The sequence below is a fragment of the Penicillium paradoxum genome, assembly GCF_028828445.1.
Source record: "Penicillium paradoxum strain IBT 22861 chromosome Unknown utg000003l_segment0_segment0, whole genome shotgun sequence".
Taxonomy (NCBI): domain Eukaryota; kingdom Fungi; phylum Ascomycota; class Eurotiomycetes; order Eurotiales; family Aspergillaceae; genus Penicillium; species Penicillium paradoxum.
The window spans coordinates 1,516,798-1,530,706 of record NW_026643181.1 but is presented as its reverse complement, the minus strand read 5'-3'; the positions used below and the strand labels follow the sequence as shown (position 1 = coordinate 1,530,706).

Here is a 13,909-nt window from a genome sequence, read left to right as displayed (position 1 = left end):
ACTTAACACGAGATATAGAGGTCTAATTAAAGTGTAGGAAATGCTTAGTATAGTACTATAGGAAGGCCCTACCGCACCCTCGAATCTACTTAGTATCTATATACTATAGTAGTTCGGGAAAGTAGGTATATTTATCCTAGAACCGGAGCCACTAACCCTCTATTCTAGTTTCACTATTAGTATCCTAGATATAGATAATACTATACTAGTTATCCTTTATCTCTATCTACTATATATTAATCTTAATACGCACTATATCGTTAGTAAGGCGGGTTTCGGAAGGCTAATAGAGGACGTAATAACGGATATAGGGCCTAGTATAACTCTCTATATTATAAGTAATATACTAGATATAAAGTATAGTATCTATATTTAGGAAAGCCTATTAATTATTAGCCTTTTTTCTAGGAAATAGGGTATATAGGAACTATATATAGTTAATTATATTTCGTAAAGCTTATTCTTTATCCGTAAGGATAGTCTATAGACTAATAAGTTTAGTGCTAGTAAGCTAAGTACTAGTAAGCTAGGTACTAATAAGCTAGGTACTAGTAAGCTAGGTACTAGTAAGCTAGGTACTAGTAAGCTAGGTACTAGTAAGCTAGGTACTAGTAAGCTAGGTACTAGTAAGCTTAGTAGTACTTACTATACTACTTTAAGAGCGACTAATCTAATTAGTAGTAGTTAGGTCCTACGAGACCGGTAGTCTATTAGTGCTAGTGCGAATTAGTCTTAGGAGCTTAGTGCTAGTTCGAAAGGATAAATAAATATCCCTTAGCTAACTAAGCACTAAGCGGTATAAAACCTCTTTTTCGCTACTAAGGAATACCTATATAGCGTAAAAAGTCCTACTAATAGCGGATATACCGACGATATTTAGGAGGGGTATCTTCTACTTATTAGTCTTATACGTATAGTCTATCTATAGGATATATAGATAGGCACGTAGAAGGGTAACGCTAGTTTCGTAGATAATAAAAAGGGTGCTTAGCGAGTTATTAACTATATATACTTAGTAGCGGATATACTAATTTCTATTATAGGGGAGATCCTTAAGGAGAGCTTAGATAGGCGTACGACCCTTAAGATATCGTAGCTATATTCCTACTCGTAGGTTCTTAATATCCCTACTCTATACGTATAATATAGTATCACTATCCTCCGCTATTTAACGTAAAGCGCCGATAATATACCGAGTTAGCACCCCTTACCGGACTTAGCTAGTGATAGAAGGGAGTATCCGCTAGATTTCCGTACGTCGGTATATCCCTAGCGTAGATAGGTTAGTAGGGGGATATTAATACTAAGAGTCCTTAATCACGAGCTCCTATAAACCTCCGAGAAGTGGTCGATAGCGGAGAGTACTATAGAATATACACCTAAGTGCTTTAGTATATCGCTTCCGCTACCGATTAGTAGGGGCAAGATTATCTCTATATTTGCGACTAATACTATAGTGGAAATACACTACTTTTATATTAGATCTTAACCTTATAACTTCGAATCTATTTAGTTTAGCCCACTCATTAAGTGTGCTTATTCCTTGGAGAGGGCACTCAAAAGACTAGAAAGGGGGTATGGTTTAGTAGCGAGGGTACGAAGATATATCGGTATGCTCTATACTAGTAATAGTATATAAAGATGTAAAGATGTAAAGATATAAAGATATAAGGATATCGAGATAAGATACGGAGTATAGAGCACGAAGTAGGGCTAAATCGTCGATTAGCACCATTTTTGAAAATCAACACCTGTTTTAGAGTCACATGACCACCCTATAAAAACTCTACATATCCCCATTTCTACCCTAAAAACTCGATCAAATCAGCCCTTTTTGTATGGGATTAGTAACTAGGAATAGCTTCATTTCTGCACTAAAAACCCCCATTTCTGCCCTGAAAACTCCATCAAATCAGCCCTTTTTATATGGGATCAGCAACTGGGAATAGCTTCATTTCTGCACTAAAAACCCCCATTTCTGCCCTTTTTGTATGGGATCAGTAACTGGGAATAGCCTCATTTCTGCACTGAAAACCCCCATTTCTGCCCTGAAAACTCCATCAAATCAGCCCTTTTTGTATGGGATCAGCAACTAGGAATAGCTTCATTTCTGCACTGAAAACCCCCATTTCTGCCCTTTTTGTATGGGATCAGCAACTGGGAATAGCCTCATTTCTGCACTGAAAACCCCCATTTCTACCCTGAAAACTCCATCAAATCAGCCCTTTTTGTACGGGATCAGCAACTGGGAATAGCTTCATTTTTTACAACAGCGATATCATGATATGGTATGAAATATGATGTGGCTAGGGGGCGTCGATATCGTATATGGGGCGCAGAGAGTACTACGCGGATACAGCGTAAAATACAAAATCAGAGGGAAATCAGTTGCCAAGAGGCACCTTACCTAAAAGGGTTTAAACAGGTGTGCAAATAGCGAAAAGGTGGATTTTGGGGGTGTGCAAATAGTATCTCTCACTTTCTTTGTCAAGAGTAGTAGGCGTATCACATCCGCTTGACGGTACTGTGCAGCCCAGGACAACGATGTGCGTCCAGAATCATCTTGCGCATCTGGATTGACTTGATCGAATGCGAGCAGCTCTTTCATGACTCCCGAGGCGTTATAGTATCCCCGAATTCCTGCGAATGTCTCCGATACCATGTCTTCCTCTCGGATGGACTTGGCAAGGAATATGTCAGGTTCCAGCAACAATGACTCGATAGCCCGTTTCCTTCCAGGAGGAATCTCTCGGTGAAACGATGCAAGCCTATCCTCTATCACACAATGAAGAAGTGGCGTTCGGCCGTTGCGACTACGAGTCTCTGGGTCCACACGACCCGTTGCTAATAGCATCTTAGTCACCCCTGCAACGCCGGCTTTCGCGGCGTAAAACAAGGGTGTCTGGCCACGCTCATCTTTGCTATCAGGAGAAACTCCATCAAACGAGAGCAAAAAGCGGACTGTGGCTTCGTTTCGTGCTTCGGCAGCGAAGGATAACGGTGTTCGGCCGTCGACACTCCGGGAATCCACATTGATTGCGCCAGCCCCCAGCAGCATTTTCATTATTTCACAATTTGCCTCAGAGGCATAAGAGAATGCCGTTCGTCCCTGCTCATCTACCTCCTCAATTTTAACATCGTTCCTCGCAAGAAGTATCTTCACGATAGCTTCCTTTGCATAACGTGCGGCAATGATAAGCGGTGTTGCATCGAAAGCACCCCCTTTCGTGTTAGGATCCACTCCATCCGTCTGGAGCAAGAGCTGGAAGATGTCTGAATATCCCTTTTGCGCAGCTTTGAGCAGTAAGTCTGACATTGAAGCGGCAGTATACAGCGGGGCGTTGAGACACAACCTGACCAGCTCTACATTGCCTCCGGTCACAGCTGCAGCAAGGCTCTCTTGGTCCAGCTGCCCTAGTCGCTTGTTATCAAGTAATATTTGAACAAGTTCCTGATCTGCCACTTCAAGAGCCAGGTTCACAAGAGTGCGGGCGCCAGGCGTGATGGGCCGCTCTTCCTGTAGATAAAAGCCCAGATGAGCTAGAAGAAATTTAACAGGCTCCTTATGTCCTCTGTCAACAGCACCATGAAGAGCAATGTATCCCCACTCTGGCCTTTCGTTAATAATGCTCGGGTCATGCACAAGAAGCTGTTTCATGATATGGATGTGTCCCCCTTCTGCAGCCATGTTTAACGGATTGTGCTTCTGGTTTATTATATTCGCTCGGACATCTGTTCCTACAAGCAGCAAGTCCGCGACCAAACTGGCATTGCCAGATCCACATGCCTCAATAAACACGGGGTGTCTTTCCTGCTCTTCAATCCGAGCATACAGGATCTCGCGTCGCATATTGTATATTCGACGATGAGTCATCATAAATCGGACGATGCTTCTCAATTCTGGCAATTGACTCGCAATCAGGATGACAATCTCATTAGGAACAACATCCAGAGACATCGCTAGAGATTGAGATGGACGGTATTTATTCGGTGAGTATTATGCCTATAGAGAAAGCCAGTCGTTCGTGTCTTTTTGATACTCATAGAATGGCACAATATCGCAGGTGAGGGCTTTTCAGGCTCCGAATTAACGACTACATAGCGATCTTTTCCATTTGGACACTTTTAGCGCTGACCCCAATCTTTGATATTTCTTACTAGGTCTTTTTTAGCCCCGCAATTGATGCCCAATTGCCTGGCTGCCTAAATTTCCAAGGCCACCTGATGTATAAATCTGTCGACTGTTAGTCCTCGTTGATCTATATTCTCCTATACAGCCAGGGATTCCAAATTCATTCCTTCCACTCGCTGGAGGCTGTCGACGAAGAGGGCCACATTGTGGTGGAACGTCGCATCAATAAGCGACAGGTTCCCACCCAGGCTGCGATATAATTATTCAAAAGACAGTCATGGTAAACACGGCTGGTGAAGTCTGGTCCACAGCAAAATGAGCCAGCAAAACCAACGGTGTAGCCAAGTAGAGAGTAGAGGGCGAAGTGCAAAAATATGAGAATGAGCTTCATTGCGACAGCTTAGGTTGAGGACATTGAGATTATGAGAAGAATATACCTGCTTTTGCTTTGTGGTTATTTTGGGGGCATTCTCTCGTTTTGTCCAGTTCATTGCCATAGCGTTAGTTTGGGTGGGTCCCGAAGAAACGAAGAATGGGATCATTTCCCGTAGATGGAGAAGGAAATTATACATGCCCAAAGTTATTGCGATATGAATAACGGTGAAGTAAGAGAGTGTTGATAGTATAGCCGCTATTTTGGCCTCCAAAAACATGCAGCTCGAATGCAGCCTGCGCGCAATGTTCCTGCTTGGGTGCAGTGGATACCCCCACCCAATTTAAGGTTGTGTTCCACAACTTGTGGCGATCCATGGATGCCTTTAAAGTGAGCTCCCACTCCAAGTTATCACATATAGGTATGTAGGTACCTTCAGTAACAGAAGACATAGCAGATCCCAAAGTTTGAAGTAGCAGTAAATACTGTCATTGCTACAGACGGTCTTTCCAGACAGATATAATCCCACAGGAGCTGAATTATCACCACACAAGCTAGTCGCTAATGGTAAGCATCCCGGTGTGTTCGAAAGCATGCCGAAAAGTCAGGCTTTCTCGCTGTATGATGACATCTTGTGATATTTAGGTGGCTCGATCAGCGTCATTCGACATATGCCGGACAAGCGCATTGTACGCGCTGTTTTGGGGGCAATGGTACTCAAAACTGCTGCAATCAAAAATGGCGACCACTGTGAGTTGTAACAGCAAGGAATAAAGCTGCATATGGCTGGCTGCATTACAGCAAATGAGAGAAGCATTAACTTTGCACGGGAAGCATGTTGACCAACCGATAGCTTAAGGGACCACTTGGCACACGTTGAGGTTACGGGATGATATTTGGTTTCAGATCTTAGGTATCTCCTTTTTAGGTGCCGACTGCGGGAGTGTCAGGTACTTTCTTTGGATTCATGTGCCTCCGTTGAGGAAGGTACCACCTAGGTTCCTTCCTGTTTGGGAAGGAACTCGTCGCCCACCCTGCTGACCCTCGTCGCCTTCAGCCCCAGGATATAAAAACCCCCTTCTCCCCCCCAGTTTTCCATTTTCTTTTCTTCCTTCTCCACTCCCCTACCCCCTCCACCCCGTTTTGCATGTATTCCCGTCCCCCTTCCTTTCCTTTCTCATCTTTCTACCCCACTCCTTATTCGCTGTGCTGTCATATATTTGCCTGGGCCCTCTTCGGAGGATTTCACCTTTCTTCCCCTTGGGACTTTGTTGCGCTATGGGCAAGGTAGGCCACGAAGCAAGTCTGGGATGACCCGAGCTGTGCAAGCGCCTTTTGTTCAACACATTAGGAAGAACCTCCCTCGGCCGCTGCGGATACAGTTCGTCCTGCCCATAGTAGCCGCTGTTCCCCTCCAAGCCTTGACCCCATTCCTTCCTTACACCTTGAATTGGGGAGTCTTACCCAGTTGCACGGGGCCTGTGTGCAACACCTGAGCATGACTTGCACCTCTACGTGGTGTTCAGGATGAGTAAGCCTTCATGGTGAAACCAAGCAAGTCCCTTAGTTTGAACAATAAATTCAATTTTCTTGACATAAAGTCTAAATTCTCAGTGCTGTGCGCGGCTTTTATAAAGTATATTCTCCCTTCTCATTTATGATTCAGAGAGCAGTGGAATCTTCTTTGACAGATGTTTGCTAATATTGGTGATTCAGGCTTTATACGGAGGTGACTGGAGAGACCAAGAAGCTCAGTGTCGCAGCTGAAGGATTCATCATCCGCAAACGCAGAAAGGTCTTTTGATAGACATCATTATCAAGGTCCCCGCACTATACGAAGACTTTGACAAGATGACTCTTCCACTGAATTGCCCAGCAAAACTGAGAAACTGTATGCTCCTTCAAGGTATGGTATTGGGTTGTTTTAGAGAAGCTAGACAACTGGGGATGCACATATCCTGACGGTATCTTCTGCACTATATCTGATGGGGAGTGGGATGTCACCGGCGTTGATCCAGATGATTGGTGTCGTACACCTACTATGTCCCGCTATTCCTTCATCCATGCATCAGTATCTTTCGTCAACATCTCGTCCCATTTCCAATGATAGCAGCGGCTCAATATCTCAAAACAATACAGCCACCAAAGCTGCAAGAAGAGCGTAGTAACCTTCTATAATTGTGTGAGAACGCGGGTTTTACACCAAATGCACCAGTTCATGTGAAGCCTAGAGTCGCACTTTTCTATCCCGTTTTAGGTGTCCTTTTTACACTTTGTAGGTGTAATAGGGAGGAGGCAAGGGAGACCGGGGTACCTATGTAGGTAGGTAGATCGTGTCATTTGAGCAGTTAAGGCAATTTCAATATGCATTTCTAGGAAGAATGTCCACCATCAGAGTCATCAGCAGCCAGATTCTCCGCATTCTCACTAAATTGAAGCTCAGCCCATTCAAGTGCAGTCAAACCACTGACATGCTTCTTCTGGGTCTACCTTCTTTGTTGAAAGCAGCAGGTGCAACGCAGGTACTTGTCTATTCGCCACGGCCCAGGCAGGTACACATGTTGTTTTTGTTCAAATACATCACATTTGGCCGAAAGCAACCTGTCTACAACATGGATCAAACTAGGACAACGCCGATGTTCTTCATAGTGATAGACATAGGCAGACGAGTGCCTCGTAAACCGGGGTAGACAGCTGACGAAGGCGTTTGGGATTGAATTGCGGCCATTTTCGCCAGGTCATTTTTGTCTCTACTCGCCGTCCAATGAAAGAGGGATAACTGGCCTATAAACCCCGAAAGACTATGTATGATGTATAAGAAGCTCGATTGACTGTTATAACTGTGCGTAACGCCATTTTCCATTGCTCAGACGCCAGACCCATGGGAATCCACCGAGGCAGAAACTTCGAGATTGTAATGTTCAAGAAAAAGATCCATAATACATGATAGCCGCGAAAAATTACTCATCATCGCTCATGCGAGTATCATCATCGGCCCTCTCCGTCTCCTCATGCTCCATTGATTGCTCCTCCTGCACGACGGGCTCAGGGGGCATATTGCTTGCAAACTTGGGATCGATACGTAGACGGGTCAGAGCACGCTTGTAGATTTCAGCCTCGTTGGGGTCGCGCATCGTCACTTGCATCTGGTCAATACGTTCCTCGCTCTCCTCCTGTTGCGTAGAAGTCGGAGCGAGGCCAGCCTGGGCAATGGTGCGGGCACGCTCTGGCTTGAGGCGGGCCTTGCCTGAAATTGGATAGTAATAAGCGGCCAATTGTCTGGTATCGCCATCGTTGGGCTTGAAGAGGGTCAATGCGATATCCTTTTGTTCGGTATTGAAGACCTGAGCGCTGGTAGCGTAGGTGCGAGCACGATCGTAGCGGTGGAATTTGCTGCCGTCGGCGCTCTCGTTAGTGTACAGATCTTCGTTGTCTCGGTTCGCGCTGTTCAGGTTCATGCTTGTGTGGATGTTCTTAACAGATTGGGGCTTCTCCGGTAGGAACAGCTGGTAGTCGTATGGAACTGGGCCTGGATGGGGATAAAGGGCGGGGTTCGTGGTGTGAAGGTCCACCTTCGCTTGATGCTGCTGGCAAACGCGCTCCTCTGGCGCAACTGGAGTCAGAATACCGACATCCATACGTGCGTCCCGCTTGCCTCTGACGGCTCCCACGGGTGCCTTATCAAACTTGAATTGGAGATAACCACCAGGGTCTGGGAAGCCTTCCAGGTCAGGAATGATAGGGAAGAAGCCGACTGGCTTGAGCTTCGGGTTTTCGGGGTTGATTGGACTAGCCCAAGCATTAAGTTCGGCCTTTGTGGGGGAAGGCCTCGGATGTGACTCTCGGTATCTTCTCCAGAGTGCTTGCTCTGTGGGTAGGCGATATCGAAGCCCTTCTGGATGAACTTCTTGACATGCTTCGGGTCATCCACAGCAGGCTTTCCTTTCTTCGCGGTGCGTGATTGTGTTTTGAGAGGTGCGGCACGGGATCCATCTCCGGCACTGCGATCAACACCGATGTGTTGCGTGCGGCGAAGGAAGCTGACATTGGTATTCCTCGGAGCAGGGTTTCGGAGTTGCTCAATGGTCAAAAGAAGTGGGAGATCAGCGGGGTCCATGGGCTGAGGATTCTCGGGGGCCATGATAGCTGGTGCCAATGTTAGCTGCGGTCATACAATTGTAGGGGATTCAGCATTGACGTACCACTCTCGTCGCCTAGATGTAATCCCGGAATACCGACCAGATCAATTGGCATTCCACCCTCAGCATCAACTTCAATATTAGGCTCCTCACGGCGTGCCAAGTTTGATGCGAAACCGGGGGTGAGAAAGCGGCTTAAACCCTCGTGTGGGATGTCGAGGAACTTGGGGGGCATGTCCGGGGGAGGAAGGTCATTGCGATAGCGGAGAGACGCAATATACTCTTGGTGGAATCCACCAGATGAGTGGCCATCCTTGGACTTTGAAGACATCTTGTCTTAATTTGCTCTCGCAGTTCTCAACAACGACTGGGCGAACACACGCGCATCAGCATATGGGTCTGCGTCTGAGCGGTATGAAATGGGGGCTCACTGGAATGGAATCAGGGGCTGTCGCGTGACTAAGAGCAGGTCGCGCAATTCTATATTATCCAGTCAGCACACGAATTCCATTCGAATTGGAAGGTAATTGGTCGCAAACCTACCCCCAAGTGAAGCTCAAAGATTTATGAAGAGGCACAGACAGGATAAAAATTATTAAAATGGCAATGAGATGAGAGTCGGTTTTCTTGGCTATCGGCGAAGAAATCTCGGTCCAGACTTGCGACAGGTGCAGCTGGAGGAATAGGCGAAAGCTGCTATCCAAGCCAGACTCCGGAGTTGAGCCAGAGAATCATCATTTTGCCCGAATCCACCGCCCGTAGATTGAGCAGGACAAAAGGTGCGTGGAAACAAGTCAACTATCACGTGAATGATAAAGGAATGTCAGAGCGAGCGGAGAAACTACCTCGGATGTGCGTGGATGTAAGAGAAAGTGCGCGCATTTGGCCGAACTATAGATTCCATTTGATCTCTCACTGCTTAGAGCTCTTTGCTCATATTTCCCGAGGTCATCCAATCACCTGCTCCTTTCGTGCTCATTGGATTCCATTGTATTAAAAAAACTGAAATTCCTTTTGAATTTAACCAAAAACATGCAAATCGTTACTCCCACGCCGAATTCTCATAATACCATAAATAAATCTCCATGCTCAGTAGGCCCACATGCACTTATACGCCATCAACCGGGGACCAAGACGATCATACTCCAGCCTTCCGATCCAACTGTCATTTGTGGAGTTCAGCTTCCCGAAAATACTGGCTCCTTTCCACACAACGACTTGAGGATCGAGATCTCTGGGCGGTGTCCCGATCATGATCTCCTTTGCAAAGCTAGGGCGCAGAGTTTGCAGTCGCTCTTCAAGGAATAGGTGGAATCCACTGGTCAGACTGCCACCACCAACTACCATGATACCGCCAATGAAGTCTCGCATCTTCTTCTCATCGGAGCGAGCTGCGTGGGCAATGGAGGTGAGAATAGCGTTGTCTAGACCGAAGATGGGCATGATGTCATCTCTTTCTTCGACAGCGGGGGGACGGGGAGGTTGAGCTGCGGGGGCCGCGATTGCGGGTGTGCTTGCCCCTCCGGCTTGAGGAGTTCCTGTGTTCTCCGGTGCCGGAGAGCCAGCGACAGAAGATCGAGGGGTGCCCTCAACATCGTGAACTTTGCTTAAAGGATTGAGATGCTGGGGGCGGCTTGGTGTAGCATCCGGCGCCACTGAGTGAGACTCCCCATTTATCTTAGGCAGGGGAGGCGCAATGGCAGTCAAGATCTCTGACTGTGCGGCAGAAGTAGGATCATTAGATGACCCATCGTATATGTCTACGGATCGATCGATCAAGGTTCGTCTTCCCTTGATTTTTTCCGAATTGTCGAAAATAGCAGGTTCGAAGACACCCATTGGCGCAAGATGAACTTCATCAAAGGCCTTGAAGGCATATTTTCGCGTATCCTGGCCTGCTACGCGAAGGTGAAACTCGAAGACTTGAGGAGAAACGCTGGCTTCGTTCATGGTGCAGATGTTCTTCTTAAGCTCTTCGGCCAGAAGGAAATCGTGTCTGCGTCGGAGATTGATGTCTGCGTAAGGGAAATGGTCATGCAACATCATTTTGACGAATGTTTCGGTCATGTCTTGACCGCCGAATTTCAGATTCACTCTGGAGTTTTCAATGCACATTCCTTCTTCCACACAGCAGATCGAAGTCTTTTGTGCTCCAATATCGACAACACAGGCCGACGTGAATCCAGCACCAAATGTGGCTGCCAGACTCTCTTGGATGAAACACACTCGAGCGAAAGCAAACTCTCGCATCAACATCTCCAGAACCTGAGTGACATAGGCCTTGTCATACAGATCTGGAATGACGAATACACACGAGTACTGAGCCCAATCCGTCTTGCTGGTCAACTGCAGTTGATTCTTGATCGCATCCTCCAGAATCAACGAAATATCCAGGAATAGAGACCTCTTGCTCGCATAATCCTTCTCGTTGCACCAACCATTCTGGATTGGCCAGTACAACTTGTATCGAGGTTTTGAAGAATCCGGTACTCGCAGGGCCGGCTGTCCGACAATATACTCTGGTGGAGGGCTAGAAAGTTCGGTCCATTCAGCACGCATCGGGTCATTGTGTTCAGAAATAATTTCCGGTGCAGTTCTGCGATTGTAGTTTACCACCATCTCCTTGGAGTTTGGAAGCATCCTTCGCTTATTTTGTCGCATGTGCACCTTCAAATCCGCAGACATCCGATTGAAATGAGACGACCACTATAAAGGAAAGTTAGTACACAATCGAAGTAGAGCAGCAGTGAACATACGTCAGATCCAAACATCTTCTCTGGCTCCATCTCAGAGCCATCATCATATTTAAACCTTTTGGGCTTGGGTTCCTCGTGTTCTTCGGACTCATTCGTGGCTGATTTCCTCGCAATCACCATCGGCAATGTCTTTGGCAGTGCATCGCTGGCAAGTCCAATTCGTAGATTTTGACTACCCATATGGATGACGATAACCTTGGAGCCAACCATCTCGGCGGGGGTCTCCTCCGTATCCTCCATATGAGTGTCACCTTCTACCTCCCCCTCTCCTTCTCCAGTCTCGGTTTTGGCCATAGCCATGGCACGGTCATGATCCTTCGCTTTCTTCGTCATTTTCGTCCTTGCTTCTTCATTTTGGAGTCGGAATGCGAGGTTTTGGTCATCGCGTTTCAGGTAGTCCCTAAATTGCGCAATCAGAATTGTCGGTCCGATGTTTGATATGAGCTGGGCACATACGTATAGTAGTTCTTCTGGTTGATTGCTGGAATCTGCGGCCAGCTGGATAATTCCATGTTATTATCGGTCCGCTCCAGGCCTACGACAAACGTTAGCTCCTCTGTCAGCGACGCATGCAATCCGGTAACTCGTTGGGTGCGGTCTTACCCTCATCCCGGAGGGCCTTGCCCGACTTCTTCCCGACCATGTTGGTATGTTTCGGACGGTGGTCGGCTATCTGTAATTGAGATTGATCGCGGCAAATCAAGGGATTGCGCCGGAGGTGATTGCAGCCCCCAGGTTGCAGTTTGAAGGCAGATATGTGGTGCAAGGGGGTGATGAAAGTGAAGAAGATCCCAATAGCACAGAGGGGAAGGGACAATGGGGTTTTCGAAATGAGCTCCAATCCCGCAAGATGATGATCCCCCGATTGACCGCCCAGACCGCACAGGCCGATCGACCAAAGAACATATGCGGTTGCCACCAGCACCTCTTCTCTTTCACCTGTTCTATCTCTCTTGTTTCATAACCCATAGCGCGTTTGTCCCCTTCGATACACAGGATCCTCACGGTTGACGCGCCACTCGCTCAAATCATCGTCCTTGGCTCCATACTCATCCGGGCAACCATCAGTGAATTGAACACAACGCGCTAATCGTACACATCATGGGAGGCTCACTATCGCGTATCTGGTCCCTGCTCTGGTCCAAGAAGGAGATCCGCATCCTGATTCTAGGGCTTGTATGTAGTATCCCACTGCGTCCCGCGAACGCGGGGAAAGCACGAGCTCATTCAGATGACAAGGACACTGACTAATATTCTTTTACGAAATTTAGGATAACGCTGGAAAGACGACTTTGCTTTATAGGCTCAAGGTAGGATATTAAACGCTCGATGTTTGGTTTTGAGGCGCGTTCGAGTGTCTGAGATTCGCGGGGCTGACACCTTGCGCCTACAGATTGGCGAGGTTGTCACCACGATACCTACTATCGGTTTCAACGTCGAATCGGTCACATATAAGAATCTCAATCTGAATGTTTGGGTAGGTGTTATTATTCTAAAAGCTTGTTCAATTGGTCACTAACATCCTTGGGTTGGATAGGATCTCGGTGGTCAAACTTCTATTCGCCCGTATTGGCGATGTTATTACGCCAACACCGCCGCCGTGGTATTCGTCATCGACTCCACTGATATCGAGCGGCTAGGAACCGCGGCAGATGAATTAGCAGCCATGTTGAACGAGGAGGAACTTCAAGATGCGGCATTGCTGGTATTTGCCAACAAACAAGATCAACCCGGCGCCAAGGGCGCAGGTGAGATCTCAGAGGCTCTGAAGCTGGGAGAGCTGCGGGACCGAAACTGGAGTATTGTCGCTTGCTCTGCCATTGATGGCAAGGGTATTAATGAGGGAATGGATTGGCTGGTGGTTCGTTTCTTTCCCCGATCCCAACTCAAGGGGTCATTAACTAACTGTATATGCACCTACAGCAAACAATCCAGTCGGAGGATGCATGATTTTCTGGTTTTTGTGTGTCGGGTTTAGATTTCCATCTTTGATACCTTGGTGTTCGGGTTTCTCGCACGACTCGAAGGCCTTCTGCTGCATTCGGAGTGATGTATCGCTTCTTCCCTTCGACTCTGCTAAATCTGGCAGAGTTCTTGTCTTATACTTCTTCATTATTGTTCCGGTTTCAGTTCTACGGCTTGCAGATAATTGTTTAATTGAATCGTTGACGCTCCACTGTAAAAGGGAAGCGTCATTCTACGACATATCTAGGTAGTAAACCAAGGATAATGCATATCGATACCTCCTCCATCCTCAGGCTGCACCTGCTCTACCCAAGAGCAAGATCTTCCCCAAGGTCACCTTGGCGTAGGCTCCACAGATTCTTATAAACCCTCGGGCTTTAGATTTCAAGGTAGATGATCTGCTATAGAGCTTCTTTCGAATATATCTGCTAGGAATAGGTCCTCCTATGGTATTTGTAAAGTTAAATGGAAGTGATAGAAGCGCGAGGGCTAAAAAGTGGGATAGGAGGCCCTGCGACTCCGTCCCCACTTAACGGTATGTACT

At 47.0% G+C, this 13,909-nt stretch overlaps 4 protein-coding genes across 4 annotated transcripts; 1 reads left to right on the top strand and 3 right to left on the bottom strand.

Moving 5' to 3' along the window:
• Positions 1-2,604: 2,604 nt before the first annotated feature.
• Positions 2,605-3,958, bottom strand: N7457_002492 (ankyrin repeat domain-containing protein; the record flags this gene model as incomplete). The annotated part of the gene is given in 2 exon segments (XM_057173538.1): positions 2,605-2,640; positions 2,660-3,958. The coding sequence occupies 2 exon segments, from the start codon at positions 3,956-3,958 to the stop codon at positions 2,605-2,607; spliced, it is 1,335 nt and encodes a 444-aa protein (XP_057033689.1).
• Positions 3,959-7,465: 3,507 nt separating this feature from the next.
• Positions 7,466-8,975, bottom strand: N7457_002491 (uncharacterized protein; the record flags this gene model as incomplete). Its single annotated transcript, XM_057173537.1, has 3 exons — positions 7,466-8,269; positions 8,296-8,651; positions 8,708-8,975. The coding sequence occupies 3 exons, from the start codon at positions 8,973-8,975 to the stop codon at positions 7,466-7,468; spliced, it is 1,428 nt and encodes a 475-aa protein (XP_057033688.1).
• Positions 8,976-9,733: 758 nt separating this feature from the next.
• On the bottom strand, positions 9,734-12,043 carry N7457_002490 (putative chromatin remodeling complex subunit (Arp8); the record flags this gene model as incomplete). Its single annotated transcript, XM_057173536.1, has 4 exons — positions 9,734-11,350; positions 11,401-11,800; positions 11,857-11,935; positions 12,004-12,043. The coding sequence occupies 4 exons, from the start codon at positions 12,041-12,043 to the stop codon at positions 9,734-9,736; spliced, it is 2,136 nt and encodes a 711-aa protein (XP_057033687.1).
• Positions 12,044-12,501: 458 nt separating this feature from the next.
• On the top strand, positions 12,502-13,350 carry N7457_002489 (ADP-ribosylation factor family protein; the record flags this gene model as incomplete). Its single annotated transcript, XM_057173535.1, has 5 exons — positions 12,502-12,576; positions 12,672-12,710; positions 12,794-12,877; positions 12,938-13,261; positions 13,324-13,350. 5 exons carry the CDS (start codon positions 12,502-12,504, stop codon positions 13,348-13,350), a joined length of 549 nt encoding a protein of 182 aa, XP_057033686.1.
• Between the last annotated feature and the right edge of the window lie 559 nt (positions 13,351-13,909).